Consider the following 26,945-nt stretch of genomic DNA (forward strand, 5'->3'; position numbering starts at 1 on the left):
GCGTCTTTTCCTCACGGACGTTGGTGTTCTGGGTGCCACCTGTGATATTCTACCTCCGCTACACCTATAATACAGTGACAAGATATATACTGTTCATAAATGCCTCTTTCAATTGGCCTTTTCCACTTCCTTTCATAAATGCCTTTTTCACTTGGCCTTTTCCACTTTCTTTCTAGGCTTCAAGTTCAAGAAATCGATACTTACAATGATATCATACCCATTTTCCTCGCAAGCATAAAGCGCTTCATGTTCGTTCGAATGAAGAAACCGAATATTTTCCCCAACAAGTGCTCGGATCAAGTGTGTGGTTTCAAGGTCCCTCACCTCGATAAATCCGGGCTCAAACGCCAACAAGTAAGGATAGAACATGACAATGTGCTGGGGGTTTCCTTCCCAGAAAATACCCCATTCATGGTTGGTTCTCCATCCATTTTGAAGCACCTTGAAACAAAACTCGGAATAACTCAATAAAAATTCCTTGTTCAACCGATGAATTGCCAACGGCGTTACCATTTCCCTTTGGGTAGCAAAGTCAAGCGACGGATCGGCCTCGTCCAAAATTGGTTCCTTCTTTCCTTCTTCCAATGAGATAACCTCAAATCCTTTGGTGCAACCAACGCAGAGTTTCGTTTTCAAAAACGAGATTGAAACTGGTTCCGAAGTAAATGAAATATCACGAATGTCGTAATTTCTGTTTCTGTTCCTGTTGCGGGCATTGAATGGATTGCTTGGTTCAAAGATACTGATACCATTGGTATTTCCTGTCTTGGCAGAGGCAACCAATAACTTTCCATTACAGATACCCGTTTTGAAGAAGGAAACATGGTCCAATATCCACTTACCGGATTTAGTGTTCTTTTCGCAATCCAAGGAATCAGTACATGCCAAGTCAAACTCGTACAACACCTTGTCTGAAACCACCAATAAACGGGAAAACTCAACTAAAACCTCAATCTGTGTAACATAGAGTTTTTTGATCACCATAGTTGGTTCAGAACAGATTTTTTCATTGGAAGTAGCATTGATAGATCTCACAGTAGCCACCCAGATCCCAGAATCGGTACCGTACAACATCTTCTTACCACCGTAGCATGGTACAGCACAGTTGATTCTGTTATTTCCATGGAACCGTCTTGTCTCGAATTTTGTAAGTGAAAAGATGTCGTGCTGTTCAATCAACTTGCGCTGTTGTTGCTGAATCTGCAGAAGAACTTGAGTCTGATTGGTGATATCATCGGCAAACAAACTAGCATGAACCTGGTTTTTGCCCAATCCGAGGAAATTGATTTGAAATTTGATATTAGAATTAGAACTTGAGTTGATGAAATTGTTCTCAACTTTGGCAGCTTTTAAGCCAGTGTCTGACACGATCGAACCGTCTAAGCGATGAGGCAATATCGTTCTTGGTGTTGGAGCCTCGTATCCACTATTGACAAACAACAAGGGAAGATATATGGGTTTTTCATACACCTTATGCTGTTCCCTTTTATTTTGAATCTTATGCTTCACAAGCAACAATGCGTTTTCAAACAAATAAAGGTCAATTTTCTCGTTGTCTCTTTTTCTGCTCAAAGTGACCTGATAGATGATTCTTCTACTGTAGGAAAGCTTAAAGTTAAATCTTTCTTCCAAAGTTTGCTTTCCGAGTAACCTGTGTAAGACCATGATTTTGTGTCTATCTGTGCTCTCACCAGTTTGAACGTTCATCTTAACCAACACCTTTTCAACCTCTTCTTTTGCTTTTTGAAGATATTTATAATCAGGTGAAGTCTCCTTGGTATTATCAAGAATCCCCTTCAAAAGCAATTGGTACCGAGCCGGTCTTTGTACTCCCTTCATCAAAAACGATGACAAATCTTGCTTCCTAGATTCAGGTTTCTTTTCAATGGCTTCCAAAAATCTGGCATACTTGAGATTTACCTGTTGTTGTCTCTCATGCTCAAAGCTTGCAAACACCTTGTTACCGGAATATTTGATGAAAGGATCAAAATGAGGAATGTACTCGATGAAAACGTCTGCAAATGTTTCAATGACCGGTTTCTGTTGTTGTTGTCTCCGAGTGAGTGCTTCACTTATACTCTTGGCAAGCTTTAACAATTCTCCAATCATTCCGAAAACAGTCATGATGAATGCGTCTCGTTCCCTTTCAGGAATAATATTATTAGTTGGATTCCGCAAAGGCATGATATAAAAGTCAGTCATGAATTCCAAGTCTTTAACGTAGTCTCTCTCTGTGTAGATAAATTCGTAGATGAGTTCTTGGCGCATCTTCTCATGTTTGTCAAGTCCATCCAACACAGATTGAGGAACGGTTTCGTGCCACAACGTCTTTTGCTCCTCATGATCGTGTAATGAGAGTCTTGAAACAGCACGAGCAAGTCCGCCCTGTGGTTTCATATGAAGTCTTGCCTGTTGTTCCAAACGACGTGGACATGCGATACTGTAACATAATTTGTTTCGGGTACACGTTGGCGAGTAACAATCGGTCAAAATCGTAAACACACCGTTCACTCCTGTTGCCGCAGTTGTGCTCTCATTCATGTAGCTCGCTGAATTAGCATCTGCAGGGATCATAGCAGGGGGGGTTGAAGGTAAAGGAACCACTCCGTTAGACGTGTGAGAAGGAAGTTGCTGCTGTAAGACATTTTGTTGGATAAGTTGCTGATGGGAAGTCAGTGGTTGCAAATGGTTTTTCTCGGCAAAGGAACCATGCTTGCTGTTATTGTTGCTGTTGTAGTCAACTCCAGTGTAGATGTGATTGAAGGCATACACTTCATGAACGGAATCACGCAACCGATGGTTGTAGGTAACGTCACGGAAGAACTTTTGTGCATCGAGAGATCTACCCAAGAGAAGTGCCAAGTTACGGTCATTGGTACGAATGATCTTGCAAAGAATATCCACCGCCATTTTTCCGGTAAACGAATCATGGTACTCCAAACCATCCTTGGTATTGATGGTCAAAATTATAGAGTCCTTGAAAACTTTGGCGACTCGAGAAAGGAACGCTGGATATACAACCTGCTTGGGAGGACCAGGCATCGAAACTGTTCTTTGAGAATTCAATGTGGTGGAAGAGGCATTTCTGTCGAGGGTCTTGTTGCCGTTTAGTGATGCTGAAGAGTTATATTTTTTGCCAGACAACGACGACAACTTTGAAAGTGAAGTGAACGACCTCGACTTGGAAGTTAGCGAGAAACTGTGGCCCGAGCTTGAGGATCCCGAGCTGCTGGAGGACGGTTTGTGCGACTGAGACATATGGTTATAGCCCTGTTTCTGCTGCATGGCAAGTTGACCCTGCGACTGCCACTGCTGGGGTCCCGTAGGCATGTTTTTTTGCATCCGTTGGTGTCTCGAAGACTCTGAGGTGAGAGAGCGAGTCCGGTCATTTGCAGATATATGCTGTGCGGTCTGAGGGGAGTGCTGACCGTAGCCATACAGGGGCGTTGACACAATACGCCTTCCACCATCAGCGCTCGCTGGGCCACCTCCTATCGTGGAAATATTAGATGTTTGGATCGGAGGCATGCCCATGGGCGCTTTACGGTGCGATCTTCTGGACTGTGGGAGAAAATTAGGAACAGAAGAAGGAGCGGAAGGCGGCGACGTGAGTTCCAGCAACTCGTCGATGTCAGATCCCACCGGATATGGCAATGGTCTCTGGTTAACCTGGGGTGATTCTTGGATGGGATATGGCTGAGCACGAGCGTCGTGGAACTGGGATTCCTGGTGCCGTGCGCCAGAATACGGCTGAGGTTGACCGGTGAATTGAGGGCGTTGGTTTTGCTCTACTGGTTGATTGTATGGGGCACCGGAGTTGGCGAAATGCTGGCCCTGGTGAGAAGGCTGAGGAGGAGGCGGAGCACCATATTGGGGCTGCTGTTTCTGCGGATCTGCGTACGCCCGTTGGTGGAAAGGATGGCGGCCTGGGGGAGCATTAGGCTGCTGAGCAGAACGGTCGGGACTGCCTTCGAATGACCGCTGGAATCCGTCCGCTTGCGGTAACAAATGTTCGGGTAATCTCACGGTATTTTGGTATTGGCTATGTTGCCGGGGCGGAAAATCGGCCATGGTCAGTATGTATTTACTGGATGGGGTCAAGGCGAGTTGATAAATCCAGGATGGTTATTTTTGGAGATCAAAGTTTTTTTAGGTGGGACGTTCGGATTTTGGGAGTTATGACTTTTCAGAAGTGCAATTTGCTGAATGGTGAGCGATAACAATAGCGGAACGACTGGTGAGCTAAATACGACAATTCTGTCGATTTGTTCTTGGAGACGGAGGTCAAAGTTTTGTTCGAAATCGCCTCAAAATAGTCGTCGTGGTATGTCTGAATTACCTTAAGAATAAGACAAAAGAGCCAAGTGATCTGATCTTCAACACCGCAGGAGCAGATACGTGGAACTTAAACGCTATAATCCCCCCAAATTTATTCTAGCTTCCACCTATGCTAGACAATAAGTGGGTGAACTTGCTTGATGAAATTTTGGTGCGGCCGCGACATTCCTGTATCGCAACAGCCCCGAGCACAGGTGACAGGTAGTGTGAGTGGTGGGGCGGAGGTTGGAAAAAAATCAAAGAGAGGTAGTACGAGATTCATGGAAGATTTGGCACACTGAATCTTGGCGATTTTGATTAATATCGTTTAATTAATGTTGCTGCAAATTGTACTTCTTAAATATTAGCAAGCATCAAAATTACCCTTGCACTGTATACCAAATTTTTAGTGCAATAGAATATGAATGGTGAAAGGCACTAATTCGTTTTATTGTAAACTAGAAATGGAAGTATCGACTCTTCTCATCAATTCATATTCAAGCTGCCTTCGCACTAAAAATAGAAATTCAGAAATACGAGCACAATTCTAATATAGCAATTACTCGCCGTGATAAATTCGATGTGTCTCGTTTCGGCTTTACGAATCATTTCAAGTCAGAATTCCCTAACAAATGATGATTAACAAACACTTCTCGGCTTTCGGGCTTTGAGCTTGGTTAGCTTAGTAATATTCATTAACAGTAAAGTAGTCTCCTAAGGAGTTGGCCCCTTTCCAAACGTCACGCTTTTGTCACAGAACGTCTCCAAGCTCAATTTGAAATCTGAGGAACTGCCTTGTCCTTAACCGTAATGTATCCTATCTATTGCAGCCTTTTTCGTGGTGTATGGATGTCAACCATATAACGAGAATGCGATCCTCAATCACCATCATGCCTCCATATCATTCGACATTTTTGACGGAATCGGGCCCTGATGCTCGTTTGGTAGGTAACTTGGTACTACTTCCATTGCACACGAGTTTCCGTGGACCTTCATATCCCCCACAACAAGATTATGACATCATTGAGGAAACGTTGGATTTGTTCAGAGCCAATTCTTTCTTCAAAAACTTTGAAATTAAGGGTCCAGCAGACAGATTGTTAATCTACGGCATCTTATTTGTCAGCGACTGTTTGTCCAAGTTGAATAAACTGGTCAATTTGAGAGAAGCTACACGAATTCTCAACAATTTGGCTCTCGATAACTTTGCCCTTCCGGGCGATATAGGGTTCCCATTGAACTCCATGTACCAAGCTCCAACCAACAAGAACGATGCAGAGTTACTCCGGTCGTATTTGCTGCAATTTAGACAAGAGTTGGCCGATAGATTGTTGAAGAGAGTGTACCTGGCCAACGATCAAGTTCCCGATAAGTTTTGGCTAGCATTCACGAGAAGAAGATTTATGAACAAAAGCTTGTAGCGGCTATATATTTGACTATACAAATGGTATCAATGTCCCCACCTTGTTGGAGTAGTCGATGTATTCTTGGCCAAAGAGTCTGTTGACCAAAAACCACTCTTCGAATGCTACTCGGGTACGAAAGAACCACGTTATTATAACTGTAGTTAAAACCAACGATAACGGTATGGAAAGACATAATTGCAAACCTATTGCCCAAAGATAGAATCCCAAATAACTAGGATGTCGACACCAACCGTATATATCGTGGGTAACAAGATTATGTGTTTGTCTGGAAGTGGTTTGAATATAGTGGGAGAACCCATTTCCACACACTTTCATAGCTCGGTGTCGAATATAAAGACCAATTGTTGCCATAACCATTCCTATAAAAATGGTATGTTTCATATAGGGCCAAATATGCCATCGACTTTTGATGAAAAAGTATTCCCAGATACTTAACAATTGCATGAGAAGGTACTCCTTGCTTCCAACATTACCATACAACAAAAACAGGGATTCTGTAACCGTTTCTCGCTGATAAGTATAAGTATTGATGAATTCAAGTAAATGATAGGCAGCTATAAAAAGCAAGTACAACCCCAACCGACTATATTCTGTGGTTACCAAGATCAAACCGGTCCCAGCTACGCTTCCAAGAACCATTGAGGTCATGGCTATAATATGAAGCTGATTTTTATCTACATTGTAAGACATTACAAAGACAAATGAAATTTATCAGTGCGCAGTGAAATTTCACCAACTGATGCCTGGAACCAAGTATAACAAATATGATCCTGAAAAGGTAGATTTGGCTACAGTGGCACTCAAGGCGTTTGGTATAGGTGTGGTTTTGCTGGTTTGCTTGGGTATGTTGATTTTGCATGTTTCAAATACTCATCAATATGGAGTGACTATCATTCGAATAAGCTGTTATTTGGCGATAATTTCCACGTTCCACATGTTGGAATTTTTGTCCACTTGTCTATTCAATAATTCTCAGGTGGACGATGACTCGTTTATCTTGAATGATACCGAATTGCATTTCGTTTTATTGGGGTCTTTAATCGAGGTGATTTTCGAGCCGTTCATCTTTGACTGGTCGTCTAATTTGGGATTAATTATTGCACTTATGGGCCAAGTTTGTCGAACTGGAGCCATGTATACTGCCCGGGAATCGTTCAATCATTATATTCAAAGAGAAAAAGACGATACTCATGTTCTCATCAAACATGGAATCTACAAGTATATTCGACATCCCAGCTATTTTGGATTTTTCTGGTGGTTTATAGGCACCCAGCTTTACTTGGGTAATACCGTCATCTTGTTGGGCGGAAGCTTCAAATTGTGGAAATTTTTCAAGGCGAGAATCGATTATGAAGAACTGCTTTTGATCAAGTTTTTCAAGAACGATTATGTTCAATATCGAGCGGCCACTCCTGTGGGTATACCGTTCATACGCTAAACTCATGACTTATCTATTTATAATCTATTCTAAGCTCTAATTCTAAGCTTTGTTGCCAGTGCCAACACCCTTGTTGTTGACATTTCTATACATCATCACTCCGTTGTCCCCGTCAACGTATTGACACCATCTACCAGACTTCCACAACGAAACCCACATGTTCTCATCACTGTGTTGGTAGTGAGATCCCATCACCTTCTTGATGGCTTCACTAGCCTCACGAGCGTTGTAGAAAGGAATTCTAGAAACGTAGTGGTGCAAGACGTGAGTCTCGATGATGTCGTGGAAAATGTACTTTCCGACAAACCCAAACTCACGGTCCATGGTAGCAGCGGCACCACGAGCGAAATTCCATTGCTCAGGGGTGTAGTGGGGCATTCTTGGGTCGGAATGTTGGAGAAAGGTGATGAACACCAACCAGTGGTTAACAAGCACATAAGGAAGAGCCCAGTTAACCAACAAGTTGAAACCTCCAAATTTCTTGTACCAAGTGTACACTACGATCAGTTGGGTCAAGATACCAATGTCAGACATCACAACGTACCAATACTCTCTAGATTCAAAAATAGGAGAGGCGGGGTTAAAGTGGTTATTTTGATACCATTTCTTTCCTTCATATTTTTGTCCAGAAACGTTGGTGAACAAGTAAGCGATCCATCCACCAAATTGTTGAAGAATGAGCTGGTACAAGGTATAAATGGGAGAGTCACCCACAATGTCATCGATGTCGTGGTCATGATCTCTAGACTCCAAGAATTCTTCCTTGGTCTTTGGAATGAATACGGTATCTCTTTTCAAGTTACCCGTGGCCTTGTGGTGTTTGGAATGAGAAAATTTCCAGCTAAAGTAAGGAACCATGAGATAACTGTGCAATACCCATCCCACAGTGTCATTTACCAACTTGTAGTCGCTGAAAGCCAGGTGGCCACATTCGTGTGCTAAAACCCACAACCCAGTATGGAGCAATCCTTGAACCCACACGTAACCACCCCAAGCTGCAAATCTCATCCATGGAGCTGGAAGCAATTGAATGTAGTTATTGGCGACGTACATGAACACCCCGATCCAAAAGATGTCTCTGAAAACATAGTACATCGACTCGATCACTCTACGCTCGTAACAATGAGCAGGAATCGCCTTTAAGATATCCTTGATCGAGTAATCAGGCGCTACAAACTCGTCACCATAGGTGTCAATCGCCTTAACATTGGAGGATAAGGTGGCCACGTTACCATTTCTATTGATGGTAGTTCCATACCCGCTGGACGTAGCAGTAGAAGTTGCAGAGTTTATCATGGTGAAAAAACCGTGAAAATGACAATGCAGAACAACGGTTTATGTAGGCAAAGAAAAAGAAAAAAATTTGTGGAACAATCTCACCCAATCCGGGAAGAGGTTGTGGTCGGCACCCGTGCACCCTACCCAATTTTTTGAGCAATTGCGCAAAATGCGCGACATGGAGCATGAGATCAAACTGATAATGCCATTGGGGAGGACAAATTGGTGCTGGAAATGCTAGACTCGACGATTAGGGTTTTGGGATGAATGACGATATTCCATCATAAATTGGGGCAACCTTATCGCTTGAGAGGCTGTGAGTAATCAGAAGTTATTGTTCCTCATGCTTCGTCTTGGCATTCCATCTGCAGGCATGGTAATTGACGTGCACGTGAGGATCCGATACCCAAATCAGGAACGAGATCGGATCCGAAGCAAGAAGACGCGGATAGTATTGCTGAGTAAATTTAAGTCTATTTTGAGACTTTTGTATGATATATAAAACAGTATCGATTCTCGTGTACATCTTTTGCCATCCATTTCTTTTTTCTTTTATTTTCAATTTTCACATTTTGCTGATTTTGCCAATTTTGCAATTGGTCTATGAAAAATATGTCAAAAAAGGAAATTTTGAACAATAGCTTTTTCCCCCTACGAAAGTACTCTAAACTCAAGCCAGGCTACTCGCTTCTTCCCTCTCCCTTCACGTTCCTTTCTTTCTACTTCTCTCTCCTCTTTAATTCATCTCTTCTGCCCCGCCCAATCCACCCAACACCAGCGGAACTACCCCGCGGGTCCGGTATCGGCCGGGGTTTCAAAAAAATTCCAAGCGGCTATATATTTACCTTCTTCACCGAAAAATCACCAATGGCTACTATTTCCCCCGATACCGAGATCAAAAAGAAGCCTGTCAACTTCTCCAACATCCTCTTGGGTGCTGGGTTGAATATGGCTGAAGCAACTACTTTGGGTCAACCTTTGGAAGTGGTCAAGACAACCATGGCCGCCAACCGAAATTTATCCATTGTTCAAGCCACCAAGTTGGTGATGTCCAGAGGTGGACTCTTGGGTTTCTACCAGGGATTGATTCCTTGGGCATGGATCGAAGCTTCTACAAAGGGTGCAGTGTTGTTATTCGTGTCAGCTGAAGCAGAATATCACTACAAGAAACTTGGTGCTTCCAACTTTATTTCAGGAATGGGAGGTGGTGTCACCGGAGGTTTGGCTCAAGCGTACCTCACAATGGGATTTTGTACTTGTATGAAAACTGTGGAAATCACCAGAAGCAAACAGGCTGCTGTTAGCGGGGTTCCGCAACAGACTGCCTTCCAAGTATTCAAGGAAATTTGGAGAAAAGAAGGTATCAGAGGTATTAACAAGGGTGTCAATGCCGTGGCTATTCGTCAGATGACAAATTGGGGATCTCGGTTTGGTCTTTCCAGATTGGCAGAAGAGGCTATACGTTCATTGACCGGTAAAGGAGAAACGGAAAAGATGAGTGCGGTGGAGAAAATTGGTGCTTCTGTGATTGGTGGTGGTTTGTCTGCTTGGAACCAGCCAATTGAAGTGATCAGAGTCGAAATGCAATCGAAAACCACCGATCCTAACCGTCCCAAGAACTTGGGAGTTGCGTCTGCCTTTTCCTACATCTACAAGAACAATGGCTTAAAGGGCTTATACAGAGGTGTTACCCCAAGAGTAGCTCTTGGGGTGTGGCAGACCGTGTTTATGGTTGCGTTTGGTGACATTTTCAAACGGTGGTTGAACGCTGAGGGTGCTGGCCATTAATAGAGTAGTATTTTATTCATTCATTTTGCTAACTACTTTTACTGTGAGGTCGTTTTTCACCGCCCCAAATCTCGTAGCAGTAGAGTCCAACAATGGTAAGACACAACCCGACAATTTGTCGAGGTGAAATAGACTTACTTTCCCACAAGTAGGCAATCACTATAATAAATATCCGCTTCATTAAACTGGCAATGGTGTAATTGACAGGTGACATGAGTCCAAGAATCTGAAATGCGGTGAAGGTTTGAGCAAAGTGAGATACTCCATTTAAAACAATTAAAATAGCCACTTTGGTGGTAATGTCAAAGATGGATATACGAGGATTTCTAAATTCCAGGTATGCGTAGATTGGAAGAGTCAACACAAATCCAACAAGCGAACAGTAAAGCAAGATCGTCAACTTGTCGACCTTGTCCTTTTTCGTCTTATTCAAGGGCAATGCATCACTGTTATAAGTTAATCTCGCTTTGGCAAAGATGTTTTGTGAGACAAAAATTAACATTGATACCAGGGCGTAAAAGAGCCCTGATCCATAGTGTGATTGGTTTTCGGAATGCTTTGGACGATAACATGCGAGAATAACACCTGCCACTAGAGGAAAAAGTGAAATGTAACTGATGGTTTTGTATCTGATACCGAAAAATAGACGGAAAATTGCAACTGTCACAATAGGTGACAATGCTTTTATTGTGTGAACCAACGAGACAGGGACCAAAGAAGTAGCCTTATGGGACGTCAATTGGCCCGTAAACTGGAACACACCCATGGGGACAGTGGTGGAAAGAATTAATGGTGTTGGTGACAAAATCTTGAAGATGCTTGCATTTAATGGAGGTATGCAACCGGGCGGGAAAGCCTTTGCCGCATCGAAAACCATCACAAGTTTGAGAAGAGCCACAGATAGTACAATATTCAATAAAAACTGACACTCAGTCAAGGTGACAGGATGACTAAATTGCAGGAGAATCATTTTGGTGGAATTGCTTGAGAAAATGGAAACAATGTACCAAAGAAAACATAAGCCGACCACGCGAGGGTCAAACTCACTCCAGGCGAATCGAGATCTTATCTGTTGGAACCACGAAGCATTCTTCGTGGAAAATGGAGAAGATTGTTCATGGACAGGAGACGATACTTTCGATAATGGAGGTGTTAAAGTGAAGGTGCTGGGAAAAGAAAACTGCTGCTGAAACTGTGGTCTCTTAAAATCTTCCTTTTTATCTCCGTTGATTTGCAATAAATTTGTAGACGAATAGTTGGGATTAATCGATGCACTATACATGGTGAATGCTGCAAAATATTATGACATACAAAATTGTTAGTGCAAACAATACTGGAACCGGATTAAGCGAGTGAAAGGTCCAGAAGAAAACACCACCAACGTAAATCAAACAGATATCGCAACACCTCCTAAAAAATATTTTAACTTTCGAGCCACATGTGGTTTCTGGGTGTGCAGATAACAAAGGTAAAACACGGTGAACTTGGCCGCGCGCAGCCAAAGGAAACAGAGGTTAAACGCGAAGGTCGAACGGACCAAAAGCAAGCAGAAAAAGGAAGACCTACCTATACACTGCAATTTACACATAACAATTCTTTGAAAGCTGCAACTCTTATTATAGTTACAATTACGGGTTGTTCCCGATTACATAATCACAACCAACATCTTACTTCACCAAGTATCGTTTATCGTCGGGAGAAGAATACACGACACAACACATATTGTACCACAACCATCAATTCCGTTGTCGATACCTGCAATTATACACATAACGCTGCTGGGAACTACAACTATACTTCCTGGTGACTGTGGAATCCCATTTCCTTTATAAAAGTCGATTCGAGTTAACGTTTTAGCCGTCTTTAGATCGCCATTGTTTCACCAAATTCTATTTGTTGGCTTAAACTAGTACTTTCATTCAAGTGCGTGTCAGCATCAACATCCCACAATGTCCCAAATCCTATTTTTGGCAGCCAAAGAAATCATTAAGCGTGCCGTAAGTACCGACCCCGACGACGAAGATGGATCCCCAGATTTAACCACTCCTGATGACCACTTGGACGACTCAGATCCAGTTGCTGACGAGATATTCTCCTCGTGGGCATTGTTCATCTTGCTATTTCTCTTGAGTTCAGCATTGTGGTCATCGTATTTCTTACAACAGCGCCGTATCAAGGCGGTCCATGAAACAGTACTATCGATCTTTTATGGAATGATAGTAGGATTAATGATCCGTATAAGTCCCGGACACTACATTCAGGATGCTGTCAAGTTTAAATCTTCGTATTTTTTCAACATTTTATTACCCCCAATCATCTTAAATTCAGGATATGAATTACACCAGGCCAATTTCTTTCGAAACTTGGGTTCGATCTTGACGTTTGCTATACCTGGAACGTTTATTTCGTCGTTGGTATTGGGGCTAATCCTCTTTATATGGACGGCTTTAGGGTTGGATGGTGTTAAATTGGAATTTGTTGACGCTTTGGCGGTGGGTGCAACTTTATCGGCCACTGATCCAGTCACTATTTTGTCTATTTTCAACGCTTATAAAGTCGACCCTAAGTTGTATACCATTATCTTTGGAGAATCACTCTTGAATGATGCCATTTCCATCGTCATGTTCGAAACCTGTCAAAAGTTTCATGGCCACCAATTGAAATTTTCTAGTTTTTTCGAAGGTATTGGTTTATTCTTGATGACATTTACCATCTCCACCATCATCGGAATACTAATTGGCATTTTCGTGGCGTTGATATTAAAACATTCTCATATTCGAAGGTACCCACAAATCGAAACCAGTTTGGTGCTTCTCTTCGCATACGAGGCATACTTTTTCTCCAATGGTGCCCACATGTCTGGAATCGTCTCATTATTGTTTTGCGGCATAACTTTGAAGCACTATGCCTACTACAATATGTCTAGACGAACACAAATTGCAACGAAATACATCTTTCAGTTATTGGCTCAACTTTCGGAAAATTTCATCTTCATTTACCTTGGATTGTCCTTATTCACCGAAGTTGAATTGGTTTTCAAACCATTGTTGATTATCGTCACCTTTATCCTGATCTGTGTTGCCAGATGGCTGGCAGTGTTCCCATTATCACGGTTCTTGAACTTTATGTATAGGGCAAGGTTCAAGGAATTCACCTCGCGTTCTCTCAGCGCCCCGCTGTTGACCAACCAGTCAATTCCTGATGAAATAAGCCATTCTTACCAAATGATGATCTTTTGGGCTGGCTTGCGAGGTGCGGTGGGTGTTGCCTTGGCTATGGGTATTCAAGGTGAGGCAAAATGGGCTCTTTTAGCTACTGTGCTAGTAGTTGTTGTGCTTACAGTGATTCTCTTTGGAGGCACTACTGCTTCCATGCTTGAGATTTTAGGCATCAAGGTTGGTTGTGTCGATGAACATGATTCTGACGACGAATTCGATATCGAAGCACCAAGGTTACCCATAAGCACCCCTCCTACAAACCATGCATCAGGTGCGTTTGGTAATCGAAGGTTTGGAAACTTTTCAAATTTCAATGGATACGTCGACGAGGCTAGAGATACCAATTCTGGTGTCAATATGGGTTCATTCAAACCTCAATATCCTCCACAGTCAACCAATAGCTCTTCAGCTGATCTCTTACAAGACGACGAGGCCCTAAATCCTGATGACAACATTATTCCTGATCCTGCTCCCATGGTCTCTGAAGCCGCTGCAAATAACGGTGGAGTCTTGGGTGCATTCTTGAGTGCTGAAGAGCATGCCAGATGGTTTACCCGATTAGACGAAGAAATCTTGAAGCCTGTATTGTTAGACAATGGATTACAGAAGGATAAAGATAATGGGCGTTCGTGACAAGTGAAAAGTATGTGTCACATTATTTAAATATACATACCGTATTCTACAATGTTCACCAAAACTTATTTAGTTTTCAGTTGCTGATTTTCAGCAATGGCAACATCAACAACAAGTTTGGCCAACTTGAAGGAGCCCGATGTCAACATAAGGTCGTTGAGTTTATGATTATACTTGATGCAAATTTGAAAGTATTCACTCAAGAACACATCGTGTAGTTTGGCAATCAAATGCCGGTTAGTTTCCTGTCCTGGGGCAACATACACGCTTCGAGGTATGGACCTAGAGTACTCTGAACATGCACTAATGGGTAACTCCAACAAATTCATCACTTCCGCTACTTGAGTGTTGGTGATGGTGTAGATTTTATCTTGCTCAATTGCATGAATGAGAAGGTTTGCTAATGCTATTGCGGCATTTCCTAGGTCGACTGGGTTTATTACCCTGCTCTCAGCATCTCTGTGTAGACTCACGCGGAAAGGTATGCCATAAGAAGTTAACAAGAACTTTTGTCTGTAGTGGTAATATTGTTTTTTGGCAATGTCAATTTTGGAGAGGATTAATTTGCTCAAAGTCTTCTCCTTGTCCTTGACTGTCTTGTTAATTTGGAGCAAAGAAAGAAGAGACAATAATGGAGTGAATACCTGCAACTGGATGATGGAAAGGGCATATGAGTATGGGCTGGTGGTTGTACTTTTTGTAGTCTTAGATTCAGAATTGTCATTTTGCTTCATTTCAGGAACTGGGTTCAGGCTGGCAGCAACATGGGTGGTCGTCGAGTTGCCAAATATATCAATGTTTGATGTTGGATTATTGACAATACCATCGCCTAATTGAACAGGAGGCTCCAAGTCCAGCGGAGACCTATAGGAGATTCTCAGAGCGGCCTCTCTGATCAACAAGGAGCACTCCTCGTAGATTAGCTGCCACGAAGAGCCGTTGATTTTGTGTGTTTCGTAAACAGATGCTCTCAACTTGATTCCATCTGGCTCGGTGGTTGTTGCAATATAAGCCAATTCTTGGAATGCTGTGAGTCGACAAAATTGCGATTCGGGACGAACATCCTGAAGTGCCACCACGAGAGAGCTTATTGGGTCCACACAGTATGTGCTTATAGGTTTTGAGCTGTCAAGACATCCTATCGTGGCATAAACTTGGTAAACATGATTGACAAGTTCCCAAAGAAGTATCAAGCCAAAAGCAATATACACAACACTGGACCAAACATCAAAGGATACTGAGTAGGAAGGAGTACCGGTATCCAAGCCCAAGATCAATGCTGGCAAGTATATCGTTTTGTAGACGAACAGATGCACGAGAACATAAACTATGGGAGCAGTGAACCCAATAAAAATTGTCAAAATGAAGGAAACTCCAATAAAAAGTGGTATTTTACGGAACAATACCTCTTGCGGATTCACTTTTAGCACGCCAATTTTATACTTGAGCATGTTGCGTTGAAAAATGTAAAACTGCAACAGGTAGACAATTGAAGTGTATACCAAAGAAAACCAGTAAAATACCCAATTATCATTAACCAACGGCCTTTTCTGATACTCCTTAGAGAGCACATAGTAGTTATAAGCAAAGGGAAGTTGGAATATGTGCATTCCACCAACTAGGAGCGCAGAAGCCAGGTACAAGCATGTGCCGGTAATGAATTCCTTTGAAACCACAGAGTAAACAATCTGATCAGCAAAGGTTTTCTGGACAGAGTATTTGATAGTAGAGCTTGATTCCCTCAATTTCTTCACCAAAGTGCACGCGACAACCACCACAGGTACCCTATAAAGAAATCCTATCGAACAACTTTGAATTGATTCGTATGGAATACTAAGGTACCAGGTAATTAGAAGTGATATAAGGCCATGAATGTTATTTGCATACGAAAGGCGCTTATTGGTAACCTTTTGAAACGCCTCGTAGTAGCTAATTCCTGCCATTGTGGCCGGAGAACTGGGAACAAACTATTGATATTCGCAGTGCTAAATTCGATGCGACACACACGACCGATGAGATAGAAGGTATTGAGTTTAGATGGACAAGCACTAATAGAGTAGTTAGTGTGGATGTGAAGGCCCACCATACAGCAATAAAGAGCAAAAGAGCAAAAGATCATGGTAAAAGTTTTCGAATTAGTGTTTGAATGTGTTGTGTACAATATTTTATCTCACCATGCTAGGCTATTTACAGGTCAAGGCTCACCTCCTTGGTTGATCACCATCTTGGCTTGTCTCTTCAATCTTTCGATTTCGCTATCAAGAGTACTCTTGACAGTCAGCAATCCTGGCTGTCCATCAATCTCTCCCAAAACTTCATCTGTAATCAAAGCTTCATTAGCTTGGATGCTGGAGAATGCATGCGAATACCCTGAAAGTTTGTTTTCCACAACCATCTGGTGGCTCTCGAACTTGCTGACATTGACGTCGAAAGCATCCTCAATGGCTCTTTCCAATTCTTCTTCGGTGGTGATGAAATTGGCAGCTGCGTGGTAGAGCTCGAGAAGTTCCGTGGCCTTTTTTTCCTTGAGTGACAATTCCTGACCTTTGCGGTTCAAAAGACGTTGCTCGGCTTTCAATGCCTCTTCCTCTTCAGTTCTTGGTCGCATTATAGGGCCCTCCAAATATGAATCTATAGTGGGCAATGTGAGCCTAGTTGCTTCAGACTCTTCATGGACAGTTTGTTGCTTTGCTTCACGCAAACGTTTCTCTTCTCGCTTGGCCTTCAACTCGTCTATTCTTTTGAGTCTCTCAGCTTCTTTCAAGTATGCTTCACGCAAATGCTCACGACGTATTTCATTACGCTTCAACCTCCAAAGCTCATCTGTGGATAATTTCGACTCGTCAATTGGTTCTTTTGGTGCTTGACTATCGATGTTCTGCTTGATCCTTTCCTCAACCGTAATAACCGGTCTTTGAATCGGTTCCCTTTCGAATTTGAATCCTTTTTTTGATGGAAGAGGAACACCATCGGCGTATCCTTGATTTGTGGTATCGCTGGGTGGCTGGGGAATTATAGGGTACCGCCTGAAAACCGGACGCACTTCCGGAAGTATACCGGATTTACCACCGTACTTCAAAGCTCGCTTACCCATGATGTTTAGAGTCGAGTTTGAACTGAAAAATTCAACTCACTCGTGCGACCCTCAACTTGGTCGCTTACGCAACACTTGACTGTCGCTTATGTAACTGCCAGTTCCGTCAAATCACAGTCTCCCCAAACCTCGTAGATACGTTCCAGGACCACCTTGCCGACCTTTTTGTTTCCAATTTCATTTTTGAAGAGGTTGGAGAGCAAAAGCTTTTTTTCTTCAGGAGAAACATTCGACTTTTTGTAATATTCAATGAGGTTGCGCGGGCATTGAAAGTGAGTTTGTATGGTGAGTGCTCTCTCCAAAGATACTCCTCGTATTGCCATTAGCATGAGCAAGAAAAGCTCTCTTACTGATCGCATTCCGCTCTTAGACATGATCTCCTGAAAAGTTGAAAAGATATGGACGCATTCGTAGGGCGAACGCCGGTTCTCGAACTCGGTTCTGAACATAGTTAATAGATTAGCATACTCGCGGTGGGATGATATTTGGTCAGGTTTTAGAACAACAAGCTTTGTATTGCTTGCCTCGAAATGATTCTTTATCGCTTCTGTTGTGGTGACGAAAAAGGACAATGTTTCATCTACCGATTTGAATCTTTTCAAGTAGAAATTGGAGTTAGTCATTGTAGTAGCTATGGCCGTTTTGACTGCATCAGCTCCATCATTGTGCTTGGGGAGGTCGGATATACCTCCTTCCTCGACAAGATAATAATAGTGCTTCATGGCGGCCTGTTTAAGCCGGTTCTTTTGTTCTTGAAAACGCCCATCTCTAATCAGAAAGACCAAATCGTCCAACCGTTTCCGCTCGCAGATGTGGTTTAGAACAACTTCTCGTCCCGTTCGCTTATTCTGAGCAACCCACACGGCATCGCCTACAGACAATGCTCGCGACTCACAGTTGACAGAGAGACTCTTAAGGCGGTTTTGAAAGAATCCACGATCTTCCCTTGAGCGAACTTCTCGGCTGTCTATTATGAGGATGATTTCAAACTCCTCTTTTTCCCAGATGTCGTAACGAACACCATCAAGCTGTTTGTTGGCTGTATCATGGTAAGGTTTAAGCAGTCGAGTTGGAGATGAAGGGCAGATTATTCCTGCGGGAGACAGGGCATTGCGGCTGTTTTCAGGCGATACTCGTACATCGTTATCAAACGAGAAATCGGCCACATTTTGTGTAGGAGAAGAAGTGAGGTTATCTGCCTGCTTTAACTTCTTTGCCAATTCTTCTCCTTCTTCGGTGAGACTATACAAGCGAGGAGCTCTTCCAGAAGAGACCACCAAGTCGTTTGACTCAAGGACCTTGATTGCAGTCCAGGCAGAATAGAATTCATTATTAGCAGGGTTTGATGAAAACGACTTTTCACAGTACGGAGCGGCGAGATCAATTATCTCCTGTTTCCGCAACCCAGCCCGATTTCGGTTCTTGCACCCTATATAGAGCCCAATCAAGATGGCATACCCACCAGATCTTCGTCGAGGTATGTACGCTCTTTTGGCGCGTTTGCGAGAAGAGGGTCCTTCGTCGCTCTTTTGTAGTTCCACTGAATCGTCACTAGGATGAGGAGCAAAATGTTCGGGCACCAGGTACCCATTCTCTTTACAAAACAGTCGGAGTTTATTGGTAAGAAGTGTCACCGTTTTATCCCCCACAAATTGAATCAGACGTAATTGCTTGGGAGTAGTGATATCCAGCGGATAATTTTTCACCTTGTCTAAAGCCTTATTATACAATATTGCAGCCTTCGTTCCCTTCTTCGTAGCGACGATCGCTGTCTCCTCGAGCCATCTGACGAAAAGGGGTTTCAACTCATCAGAATATGGTTCCATAAAGTTGCAAATGATCCACACGTAAACAGCGCGAGGCCGCTCTAAGTTACATGCAGTCATACTCATCGTGCGGGTCGCGATGAATATTTAGAGGATTAACCTCAAACAAGCACCATGTCCACACACAAACAATCCATGCTCCCGCCCATCAATGTGATATTCAAGTTTCTCCAGCAGCAGGTTCCTGTCACCATATGGCTCTATGAACAAACACAGCTGAAAATACAGGGCAGAATACGTGGTTTCGATGAGTTCATGAACATTGTAATCGACGATGCTGTCGAGATACTAAAGGACTCCGAAGTGCCCTTGGGACGTATATTACTCAAGGGAGATAACATAACGTTGATATCGTCCGTAGAGACGTGAGCTTCGACAATTAGAAGTTGATGGTCGATGACTCGATTAAACCACTTTCATAAAAACGTTCATTGTTGAACTACTCTACGTTGAACTCGATGGTAAACTATTCGATACAGACTACTCCATAGTTTTGAAAACTGTCATGTCGATTCATTTGATTGTTCGATGTCAATTCAGTTGACTGTTCGATGTCTTGGAATATCTCGATATCTTCATGACTTTGATATCTTTGATCTATACATCCTTAATCCATACTAATGTACATTATTATCATGGTGAACTGAAAGTCACTCGTTTTTGTGGCAGCGATGCGGGACTCGGCGAAGGAGTTTGTCGAGGTGATGTCTTTTGTGGCAGAATAGAGTTTCTGTCACGGCGTTGTTGGATCCTCAATTCGCGTTCTTCCTGTTGCAACTGCCGCTTGTATCTCGTAAGCTGCTCTTTGCGCTTCCAATGCAGGCGCTCCTTGACTGAGGCACTCTTGCGCTTAACCGAGGGCTCCGGTTCGATTTCCGGGTCTAATGGCCGCTTTCTACAGGATTCATGGTCGGAAGTCGTCCCTTCCTCCAGATGGACCAAACCGCTGAACTCGCTGAATTCGCTACACTTGCCCAAACTTGCAACGGAACCACTATTTTTGTTCTGTTTTATAGCTGTCTCTTCTGCAACTTCTCGAGCTGGATGACTTTCATTATCCTCCATGGACCGTAATAGGACGAACAATCTCTCTTCTGAAACCTGAACCTTAGCTACTTAAATGCTTAGTCCATTAAATTTAATATCATCAGTCTGTTCTCCTCCTCTTCGCTCGTTAATCCCTCCAGGCTTGAACTAGGGTTTGCACCCAAACACCAGATCCTATGAGATCGCACGCGTACTTTATTACCAACGAGTCTTACTATTTGGTCCATTAAATCCGGGATCGTTGAAAGTTGTATCTTTGAAGCAGATCAAAAAGGTGTTTCGAAACCAATCATTAAAATTCACTTTACTCAAGTCACCTCTCATATCAAAGAATTTCATCCACATTTGCCATGAATCAGGGCCATAATTATGCGCCTGAACGCCGTTCTGACTCCCGATTACCGTTCGTACCCACTCCATACACACCAGAAGAACAAAAACGAATTCTGGAAAAGCTAGAAAGAATCTTAGGACCAGAATACGTAAGTTTCCGTCCTGGTGGAAATGGCCAGAAGGTGTCGTATATTGAAGGATGGAAAGCACTTAACCTCGCAAATGAGATATTTGGGTTTAACGGCTGGTGCACCGAGCTTGTTGGATACCAAGTAGATTATCTCGATACAAGCCCAAACGGAAGGATCTCACTTGGAATTTCTGTGGTGGTAAGATTGACACTCAAAGACGGCACATTTCACGAGGATTTTGGTTACGGTTTCATTGATAATGCAAAGAGTAAATCGATGGCATTTGAAAAGTGCAAGAAGGAAGCATTTACAGACGCGATCAAGAGATGTCTACGTTGCTTTGGTAATGTCCTCGGTAATTGCTTATATGACCGCACCATTCTTCCGAAAATTCAAAAGATGCATCTTCCCCCAATAGACCCCACTCCCAGCCAATTTCACCGCGAGCCTGAACTTGTAAAGCGAGAGAAAAAAAAGGAAGATGCAGCTCGTAACAACCTGCGTCCCAATGTGGCTCCACAGACTACTAACAGGGCAGAACCAGCACCAGAGCCCACGGCTGAGCTCAAGCATGAAGTTGACGATTTCGACGATTCGTTCATGTTTTCTGATGACGTGGACCATAATGGAATAGACGAATACGAACTTCAGATGCTTGAGGCACGAGATCAGGTAAAAGAGAGCACCGATACCAGCGCAAACGATAACGAAAAACCACAAGAAATCAATGAACACCATACCACTACAGAACCCACAGAACCCGCAGCCCAAGTGGCCCAGGATATACCTCCATCTGTATTCGTGAGTGCGAGAAAAGTTGACGATATACGGCAATCAAAGAGCGAAGTCACCCTGTACGACACCAAATATGTTTCCCCCAGTATACGTCGAACAGTTGATCCTAACAAGTCTGTGCCTATAAAGAGGACCACAGGCTCAGCGGCACCAGCACCACCAGCACCTAAATCTCCAGCAGCGACCTCTGCGGCCATGCAACCAGTAGAGCCTAATAGTGGGTACGCCGATCCTCCCATTGGAAAACGACAACTTGGTCGACCTCCGTCCCAGCGCATACTGAAGAGACTCAAATCCAGTGGCGAGTCCAGCGATCAAGAAAACAAGGTCCCCACCGAATTTCCATCGTCGTTTAGTAACTGAGTAAATAGTTGCGAAATTTATAATTAGCTGCGGCGCAGCCGCGATCTTCAACTACTTTTCTTTCTAACCGCACAACAGACCCATGTCCGAATCATCGATTCGCAGTCTTATCGATTCATTGGGGCCCTACAATGAGGTTCCTGATCAATACGACCCGCTGGAATCATGGAGTGCCCTCAAATCCGCCAAAATCTTGGTTATCGGCGCCGGCGGGTTGGGGTGTGAGATCTTGAAGAATCTCGCGTTGACTGGTTTTAACAAATACACATCATAGATATGGACACAATTGACGTTTCCAACTTGAATCGACAGTTTTTGTTCCGTGCTTCCGATGTGGGACGTCCTAAGGCTGAAGTTGCAAGTGAATTTGTCAGTGAAAGAATCGATGACCAACTGTTGCAGATCACTGCCCATTGCTGTAAAATACAAGATATGCCACTAGACTTCTACCGAGGTTTCGACGCTGTCGTGTGTGGACTCGATAGTGTGGAAGCTCGTCGATGGATAAATGCTACTTTGGTGTCGTTTTCCTACGAAGAAGACAACACCATTATCCCACTAATAGACGGAGGAACCGAGGGATTTCGTGGACAATCAAGGGTAATTATCCCCTCGTTCACCTCGTGCTATGAATGCACTCTAGACATGATTTCACCGAAAACTACTTATCCTGTTTGCACTATAGCCAACACCCCGAGGCTCCCCGAACATTGCATAGAATGGGCATCGGTGATGCAATGGCCCAAAGCTCATCCTGGAATCAAGTTTGATAGCGATGACCCCGAACATGTGCTTTGGATGTACAATACGGCCAAATTGCGTGCACAGCAGTTCAACATTTCTGGAGTGACTCGCCAGCTAACTTTGGGAGTGGTCAAGAATATCATTCCTGCCATTGCATCAACCAACGCAATCATAGCTGCCTCGTGCTGCAATGAAGCGTTCAAACTCATCACCAACTCAAACCCCATTCTAGACAACTATATGATGTATTCCGGTGACGACTCCATTTTCACATACACTTACCGGCATTCCAAAAAGGCCAATTGCCCAGTATGTGGTGACTCGTATAAAGTGGTACGGGCCCAAAAATGGTGGTCTTTGTCTGACTTCATTGAAGATCTCAAGGAGATGCAAGAAGTGCAAATGAAGAACCCATCGATATCATCAGCATCAAAACCGTTATTTATGGTCAGTCCACCGTCACTCTACGAAGCCACGAAATCTAACCTATCCAAAAATTTAGACACGCTAGTACATCTGGGAACAGAGTTGGTGGTCACCGACCCAAGTCTACCTATCGCACTAAAAATTGTCGTTAAATTCATCTAATACTAAAACTTTTCCATCTCATTCAACACTAGAGCATTGAATGAGCCACTATTGTCTAAATAGAGATGATGTCCACTGTTTTCCACTTCCACCACCTTGCTTCTAACCTCCCCTCGATAATTGTTGATAACGTCAGAACAAAGTTCCCCGCCATACTTGTCCATCCAGTCTTCCTTGCCATACACCCATAAAAGATCACAGTCCAACTTGTGGATTCCCCTGTCTACCAACGGATACCGGGCGTCTGCTCCCGGAGCAAGAAGGTAGTTGAGCATATACTCACCAGAACCGGGACTTTGGAATATGCCGTAGGCATACTTATGAAGAAGCTTGGCTTCAGATCTTGGAAGATTTGCAAAACGCCGGGAAGACCACCCGCTCACAAGCTTTGAACCAAGAGGTCCAGCATTACGAACCAATGAAAAAGGTGAATAGTTTCGTTCCCACAACTTGGCAAAATAGCCAGGAACGGGAACCTGTTTGCGATGCTTAATCACTGCGCCAGGCGAAACCATCAATAGTTTTTTGCAAAAATGAGGATCACGTAGTATGCCATAGGTAGCCATCAAGTAGGCGCCCATAGAATGAGCCATTACCATGGTCCTATTTTTCAAGTGGTGAAGACCTCGTAACTGAAGCCATTCGTCATGAGAATCGTGGAACCAGCCTTCAACGTGTTCTAGGTCCGACTTGGCTAGCTTGAAAGGTGGCCGTGACGAACACCCGTAACCTAGCAAATCCACAGCATGAATACACCAATCTTTCACGGTTGCAAGTTGCGAAAAATTGTTGAGAAAAAATCCCAAACCTCCACCATACCCATGGATCAAAATAAGGTGGTTGAGCGACAGTTCATCTTCAGTAGACTTGCCAGGTGGATATATAACAAACTCATTAATGAAATTTCCCGATTTGAGTTCGGTTGCAATAACTTTGCTGGTTCTTCCACTGGAATCGGCATCGGGATAAAACGGAAGAGTAGCCAACAAGTCATGCTGGAACTTGAGCGGAGTTTTCCGGTACTTGTAATCGGCAAACGACTCCGAAACGGAAAGCGGGAACGCATTAGAAAAAAGCTTGTTTAACGGAACCGAAGTCGGATGGGTGGACCGGCGGTATTTTGAAGAAATCAGCCGCGGAGCCGCTGAAACCGCTTTGGTACGTTTATGCGTTAATGGAGTACAGCGTCGGCGAAGAAACTTTGAAGGAGAGACAGCAGAATACAGATGAAAAAATTTCGTTGTATGGGCCATGAATCACTATGTGTAACTCAAAATGAAAATGACGTAGATTGCTTACGTCAGCGACCCGCTGGCGCCGCGCGCAAATGGCTGCAAGTGAGACATAAACCTGACTTCAGATTGATAATTGATCATTTATGACTCTGAAGCTAATTCGTAATATGAAGCAATAATTAAAGTAAGTTAAAGTCTAAAGACTGTTACAGTAAGGAATTTATTTACACTTGTTGTTTTATGATTGATATCAATTTACAATCTACTTGAAGCTACGATGTTTAGGTTCTTGATTTTAGAGTCTTCAGAACTTTAATATCGGTTTATTTCAAATCATTGTTTCGATATAGATGTCTTTGATCTTATCGTCATTTACTGTACTTTTCTATACCAAAGACAACACTTTGTTGCCTCCATTTTCAAGTTTAACTCTGAGAATGGCTCCTGGTTTTTGTCTGGTGTCAACTCCGTTATTCCAGGCTGCCTGGTAATAAAGCTGGTTAATGTTGATATACAAATAACCATCGAATCCGATACAGATGGTGTCGGGCCACAAGATACGAGGGTCTCTCACAAATGGCTCAGCAGCAAGACTGGTGGAGTTATAAACATAAATGGCGTTATGTTCTGGCATTGGCATGTAAATCAAATCATTGGTATCGCCTTCAAAGCCATTGGCCATTCCACCTCTTTGACCAAGATTGTTGACGTGGTTCTGCGCTCTTTGGTTGGCTAATGGATCCTTCTTGGAGTTGGCTCTCAAGTACTTGGCAGGAATACTGTACAAGTAGCTACTGGTCATTGGCGAGTAGAACAAGGTTTCACCATCCACACTGAGCTGAATACCATCGATACCTTCGACTTGGAACCCTCTTGGTTGATGCTCAAAGTGCATGTAGAATGGCTTACCTTCGTAACTAGGAACGTTTTCTGGAACACGAAGTACAGAAGGGTGCTGATCAAGATGACGCCACGACTCTCCGGTACCCAAATCCAACATGATAATTCCGTTTCTTCCTTGGTCAGAAGAGTCCACCAAGTAAGCAATACCTTGACCACTTTCAGTGACATTCGCACGCTGGTCGATTCTGACATCGTTCAAGTATGAGTCGGGATAATGCACATCCAGCGGGAAGGTATATGTGCGTTTGACAGTATTGTTGTTAATATCAAAAGCCATCAACTTGGGACCACCAGGCAACGCCAAAGCCGAAGTACCGTTGATAGTTGGACGTCCAGTGTCCAAGACCCAAAGGGTGTTATCTGGGGTGAAAATAAGTGCCTGAACACTGATGAAAGCAGTATCGTCCGTACTACCAAAGAGGGTTTCATCAACAACTTGAGAAAGTCCTTGTCTTGGCAGGTTCATTTCCTGGTTGGGCCATGGTTTCTCGGCAGTCTTGTTCACCACCTCACCGACAGTGTAGGTCAAATTTCCACGAGAGTAACAGACAAATGTTCTTCCTTCCTTTGAAACAGCCAATCCAATGGGCCATTGGTCATAATAGTAGTGAAACTCTTCCACTTCTGGTCCATAGACTCCAGTGTCATGTCTCAAAATAGAGCTGCTATTACCCCACGATGGAGCGGTTGCATGAGTTGGAGTGGAAGCAACCAAAAAGGTTGCTAGGGAGATCACTTGTATCAAAAAAGAAGATAACATTTCCAGATACAATGGTTGCAAAAGGCCATATTCCTCATACTTATAAGTCGAGCAATTCGGGTAGCAACGGACGAAGAAAGTAAGGGCACGCGGTACAAATTGAAATTGGTTCTACCTGTTTCCTAAACCGGGTGAAGATCCCCCACTTTCGGTCGGACCCTTGCTTCACTCAGCCTCATCCATGACGTGAGACTGCTTAAATGATGCAGATGGGATAAACCCGCGGAGCAACAACCAATTATACTTTCGCCAATAATGGAACCGCAAAACGACAGCTTCGAACCATAGAAACGGCAATATTACTACTTAACGATGTACCATCTATCTTGCAAATTCCCCCGCTTTCATGACCCTCATAGCAACATCGCAACAGCAAATATTACCTCGGTCTGTTAAGCCGCAGAAGCTAAGCGAACGTCCCTGCAGCAATTGCAGCCGGACCGAAACGGCGCGAATGCGATAAGGTTTCATTTCAAGCTTGGCACCGTTGGGGCTATGTTATGCATGCTTTTTTTAGTCAAACGGTTGTAATTAAAGACACAAAAGTGGCTCATTATTATTGTTTGGCATACAACGAAATTTGAGAGAGGAGAATTACATTGTTACTGCAATTGATTTGTATTTCTTGGCACTTTTAATGGAGGTTATTGTTACCGAATGTCGGCAAATACCCAACTTGCCGACCGAGGCAGCCGAGATGAGTATGCTAAGCAATGACATAAGAGTGGCTTGAGTTTCGTACTGGCAACCGAACTGCAGCCCGTTGCAAGAGCCAAGTACTAATTTCGCAGAAGCTACCTCAATGGCATTCATTTGCAATCAGATGTGATTTGAACAAAATACAAAGGTAGGTGTTAGCTTTGGGATGTCATGTGCAAACCACGGCTAATTTGCAGCCGTTCAATTACAGTAACAAAAACTTGTGAAGGTTTCCTGGTCCAGCGGGTATGATACGGGGGCAAAGCTCGGCCAACTAGAGAACAGCCAAAAACTCATATTGACGAATTTTTGTCTGTCTGATTGATGG

The 26,945-nt window shown here is 43.3% G+C and overlaps 17 protein-coding genes across 17 annotated transcripts; 8 read left to right on the top strand and 9 right to left on the bottom strand. All coding sequences in view use genetic code 12, as the record gives it.

The window, feature by feature from the left end:
- Positions 1 to 147: 147 nt before the first annotated feature.
- Positions 148 to 4,071, bottom strand: ROM2 (Rho family guanine nucleotide exchange factor; the record flags this gene model as incomplete). The annotated part of the gene is made up of 1 exon (XM_001485145.1): positions 148 to 4,071. The coding sequence occupies one exon, from the start codon at positions 4,069 to 4,071 to the stop codon at positions 148 to 150; it is 3,924 nt and encodes a 1,307-aa protein (XP_001485195.2).
- Positions 4,072 to 5,162: 1,091 nt separating this feature from the next.
- On the top strand, positions 5,163 to 5,738 carry ARC18 (Arc18p; the record flags this gene model as incomplete). The annotated part of the gene is made up of 1 exon (XM_001485146.1): positions 5,163 to 5,738. The coding sequence occupies one exon, from the start codon at positions 5,163 to 5,165 to the stop codon at positions 5,736 to 5,738; it is 576 nt and encodes a 191-aa protein (XP_001485196.2).
- Positions 5,739 to 5,753: 15 nt separating this feature from the next.
- PGUG_02926 (uncharacterized protein) lies at positions 5,754 to 6,434 on the bottom strand (the record flags this gene model as incomplete). Its single annotated transcript, XM_001485147.1, has 1 exon — positions 5,754 to 6,434. The coding sequence occupies one exon, from the start codon at positions 6,432 to 6,434 to the stop codon at positions 5,754 to 5,756; it is 681 nt and encodes a 226-aa protein (XP_001485197.2).
- Positions 6,435 to 6,483: 49 nt separating this feature from the next.
- PGUG_02927 (protein-S-isoprenylcysteine carboxyl O-methyltransferase) lies at positions 6,484 to 7,182 on the top strand (the record flags this gene model as incomplete). Its single annotated transcript, XM_001485148.1, has 1 exon — positions 6,484 to 7,182. The coding sequence occupies one exon, from the start codon at positions 6,484 to 6,486 to the stop codon at positions 7,180 to 7,182; it is 699 nt and encodes a 232-aa protein (XP_001485198.2).
- Positions 7,183 to 7,224: 42 nt separating this feature from the next.
- FAD2 (Fad2p) lies at positions 7,225 to 8,478 on the bottom strand (the record flags this gene model as incomplete). Its single annotated transcript, XM_001485149.1, has 1 exon — positions 7,225 to 8,478. One exon carries the CDS (start codon positions 8,476 to 8,478, stop codon positions 7,225 to 7,227), a length of 1,254 nt encoding a protein of 417 aa, XP_001485199.2.
- A 585-nt stretch (positions 8,479 to 9,063) lies between these two features.
- YHM2 (Yhm2p) lies at positions 9,064 to 10,248 on the top strand (the record flags this gene model as incomplete). Its single annotated transcript, XM_001485150.1, has 1 exon — positions 9,064 to 10,248. The coding sequence occupies one exon, from the start codon at positions 9,064 to 9,066 to the stop codon at positions 10,246 to 10,248; it is 1,185 nt and encodes a 394-aa protein (XP_001485200.2).
- A 28-nt stretch (positions 10,249 to 10,276) lies between these two features.
- SLY41 (Sly41p) lies at positions 10,277 to 11,530 on the bottom strand (the record flags this gene model as incomplete). The annotated part of the gene is made up of 1 exon (XM_001485151.1): positions 10,277 to 11,530. One exon carries the CDS (start codon positions 11,528 to 11,530, stop codon positions 10,277 to 10,279), a length of 1,254 nt encoding a protein of 417 aa, XP_001485201.2.
- A 667-nt stretch (positions 11,531 to 12,197) lies between these two features.
- On the top strand, positions 12,198 to 14,099 carry NHX1 (bifunctional K:H/Na:H antiporter; the record flags this gene model as incomplete). The annotated part of the gene is made up of 1 exon (XM_001485152.1): positions 12,198 to 14,099. The coding sequence occupies one exon, from the start codon at positions 12,198 to 12,200 to the stop codon at positions 14,097 to 14,099; it is 1,902 nt and encodes a 633-aa protein (XP_001485202.2).
- A 65-nt stretch (positions 14,100 to 14,164) lies between these two features.
- On the bottom strand, positions 14,165 to 16,042 carry PGUG_02932 (uncharacterized protein; the record flags this gene model as incomplete). The annotated part of the gene is made up of 1 exon (XM_001485153.1): positions 14,165 to 16,042. One exon carries the CDS (start codon positions 16,040 to 16,042, stop codon positions 14,165 to 14,167), a length of 1,878 nt encoding a protein of 625 aa, XP_001485203.2.
- A 251-nt stretch (positions 16,043 to 16,293) lies between these two features.
- PGUG_02933 (mitochondrial 37S ribosomal protein PET123) lies at positions 16,294 to 17,193 on the bottom strand (the record flags this gene model as incomplete). The annotated part of the gene is made up of 1 exon (XM_001485154.1): positions 16,294 to 17,193. The coding sequence occupies one exon, from the start codon at positions 17,191 to 17,193 to the stop codon at positions 16,294 to 16,296; it is 900 nt and encodes a 299-aa protein (XP_001485204.2).
- An 86-nt stretch (positions 17,194 to 17,279) lies between these two features.
- Positions 17,280 to 19,085, bottom strand: PGUG_02934 (uncharacterized protein; the record flags this gene model as incomplete). Its single annotated transcript, XM_001485155.1, has 1 exon — positions 17,280 to 19,085. One exon carries the CDS (start codon positions 19,083 to 19,085, stop codon positions 17,280 to 17,282), a length of 1,806 nt encoding a protein of 601 aa, XP_001485205.2.
- Positions 19,086 to 19,133: 48 nt separating this feature from the next.
- On the top strand, positions 19,134 to 19,388 carry PGUG_02935 (mRNA splicing protein; the record flags this gene model as incomplete). Its single annotated transcript, XM_001485156.1, has 1 exon — positions 19,134 to 19,388. The coding sequence occupies one exon, from the start codon at positions 19,134 to 19,136 to the stop codon at positions 19,386 to 19,388; it is 255 nt and encodes an 84-aa protein (XP_001485206.2).
- Positions 19,389 to 19,596: 208 nt separating this feature from the next.
- PGUG_02936 (uncharacterized protein) lies at positions 19,597 to 20,067 on the top strand (the record flags this gene model as incomplete). Its single annotated transcript, XM_001485157.1, has 1 exon — positions 19,597 to 20,067. The coding sequence occupies one exon, from the start codon at positions 19,597 to 19,599 to the stop codon at positions 20,065 to 20,067; it is 471 nt and encodes a 156-aa protein (XP_001485207.2).
- Positions 20,068 to 20,416: 349 nt separating this feature from the next.
- On the top strand, positions 20,417 to 21,688 carry RAD52 (recombinase; the record flags this gene model as incomplete). Its single annotated transcript, XM_001485158.1, has 1 exon — positions 20,417 to 21,688. One exon carries the CDS (start codon positions 20,417 to 20,419, stop codon positions 21,686 to 21,688), a length of 1,272 nt encoding a protein of 423 aa, XP_001485208.2.
- Positions 21,689 to 21,964: 276 nt separating this feature from the next.
- PGUG_02938 (NEDD8-activating protein) lies at positions 21,965 to 23,020 on the top strand (the record flags this gene model as incomplete). Its single annotated transcript, XM_001485159.1, has 1 exon — positions 21,965 to 23,020. One exon carries the CDS (start codon positions 21,965 to 21,967, stop codon positions 23,018 to 23,020), a length of 1,056 nt encoding a protein of 351 aa, XP_001485209.2.
- A 2-nt stretch (positions 23,021 to 23,022) lies between these two features.
- PGUG_02939 (carboxylic ester hydrolase) lies at positions 23,023 to 24,273 on the bottom strand (the record flags this gene model as incomplete). Its single annotated transcript, XM_001485160.1, has 1 exon — positions 23,023 to 24,273. One exon carries the CDS (start codon positions 24,271 to 24,273, stop codon positions 23,023 to 23,025), a length of 1,251 nt encoding a protein of 416 aa, XP_001485210.2.
- A 367-nt stretch (positions 24,274 to 24,640) lies between these two features.
- Positions 24,641 to 25,918, bottom strand: PGUG_02940 (uncharacterized protein; the record flags this gene model as incomplete). Its single annotated transcript, XM_001485161.1, has 1 exon — positions 24,641 to 25,918. The coding sequence occupies one exon, from the start codon at positions 25,916 to 25,918 to the stop codon at positions 24,641 to 24,643; it is 1,278 nt and encodes a 425-aa protein (XP_001485211.2).
- Positions 25,919 to 26,945: the final 1,027 nt, after the last annotated feature.

This window comes from Meyerozyma guilliermondii, genomic scaffold, assembly GCF_000149425.1.
Source record: "Meyerozyma guilliermondii ATCC 6260 scaffold_3 genomic scaffold, whole genome shotgun sequence".
Lineage (NCBI taxonomy): Eukaryota > Fungi > Ascomycota > Pichiomycetes > Serinales > Debaryomycetaceae > Meyerozyma > Meyerozyma guilliermondii.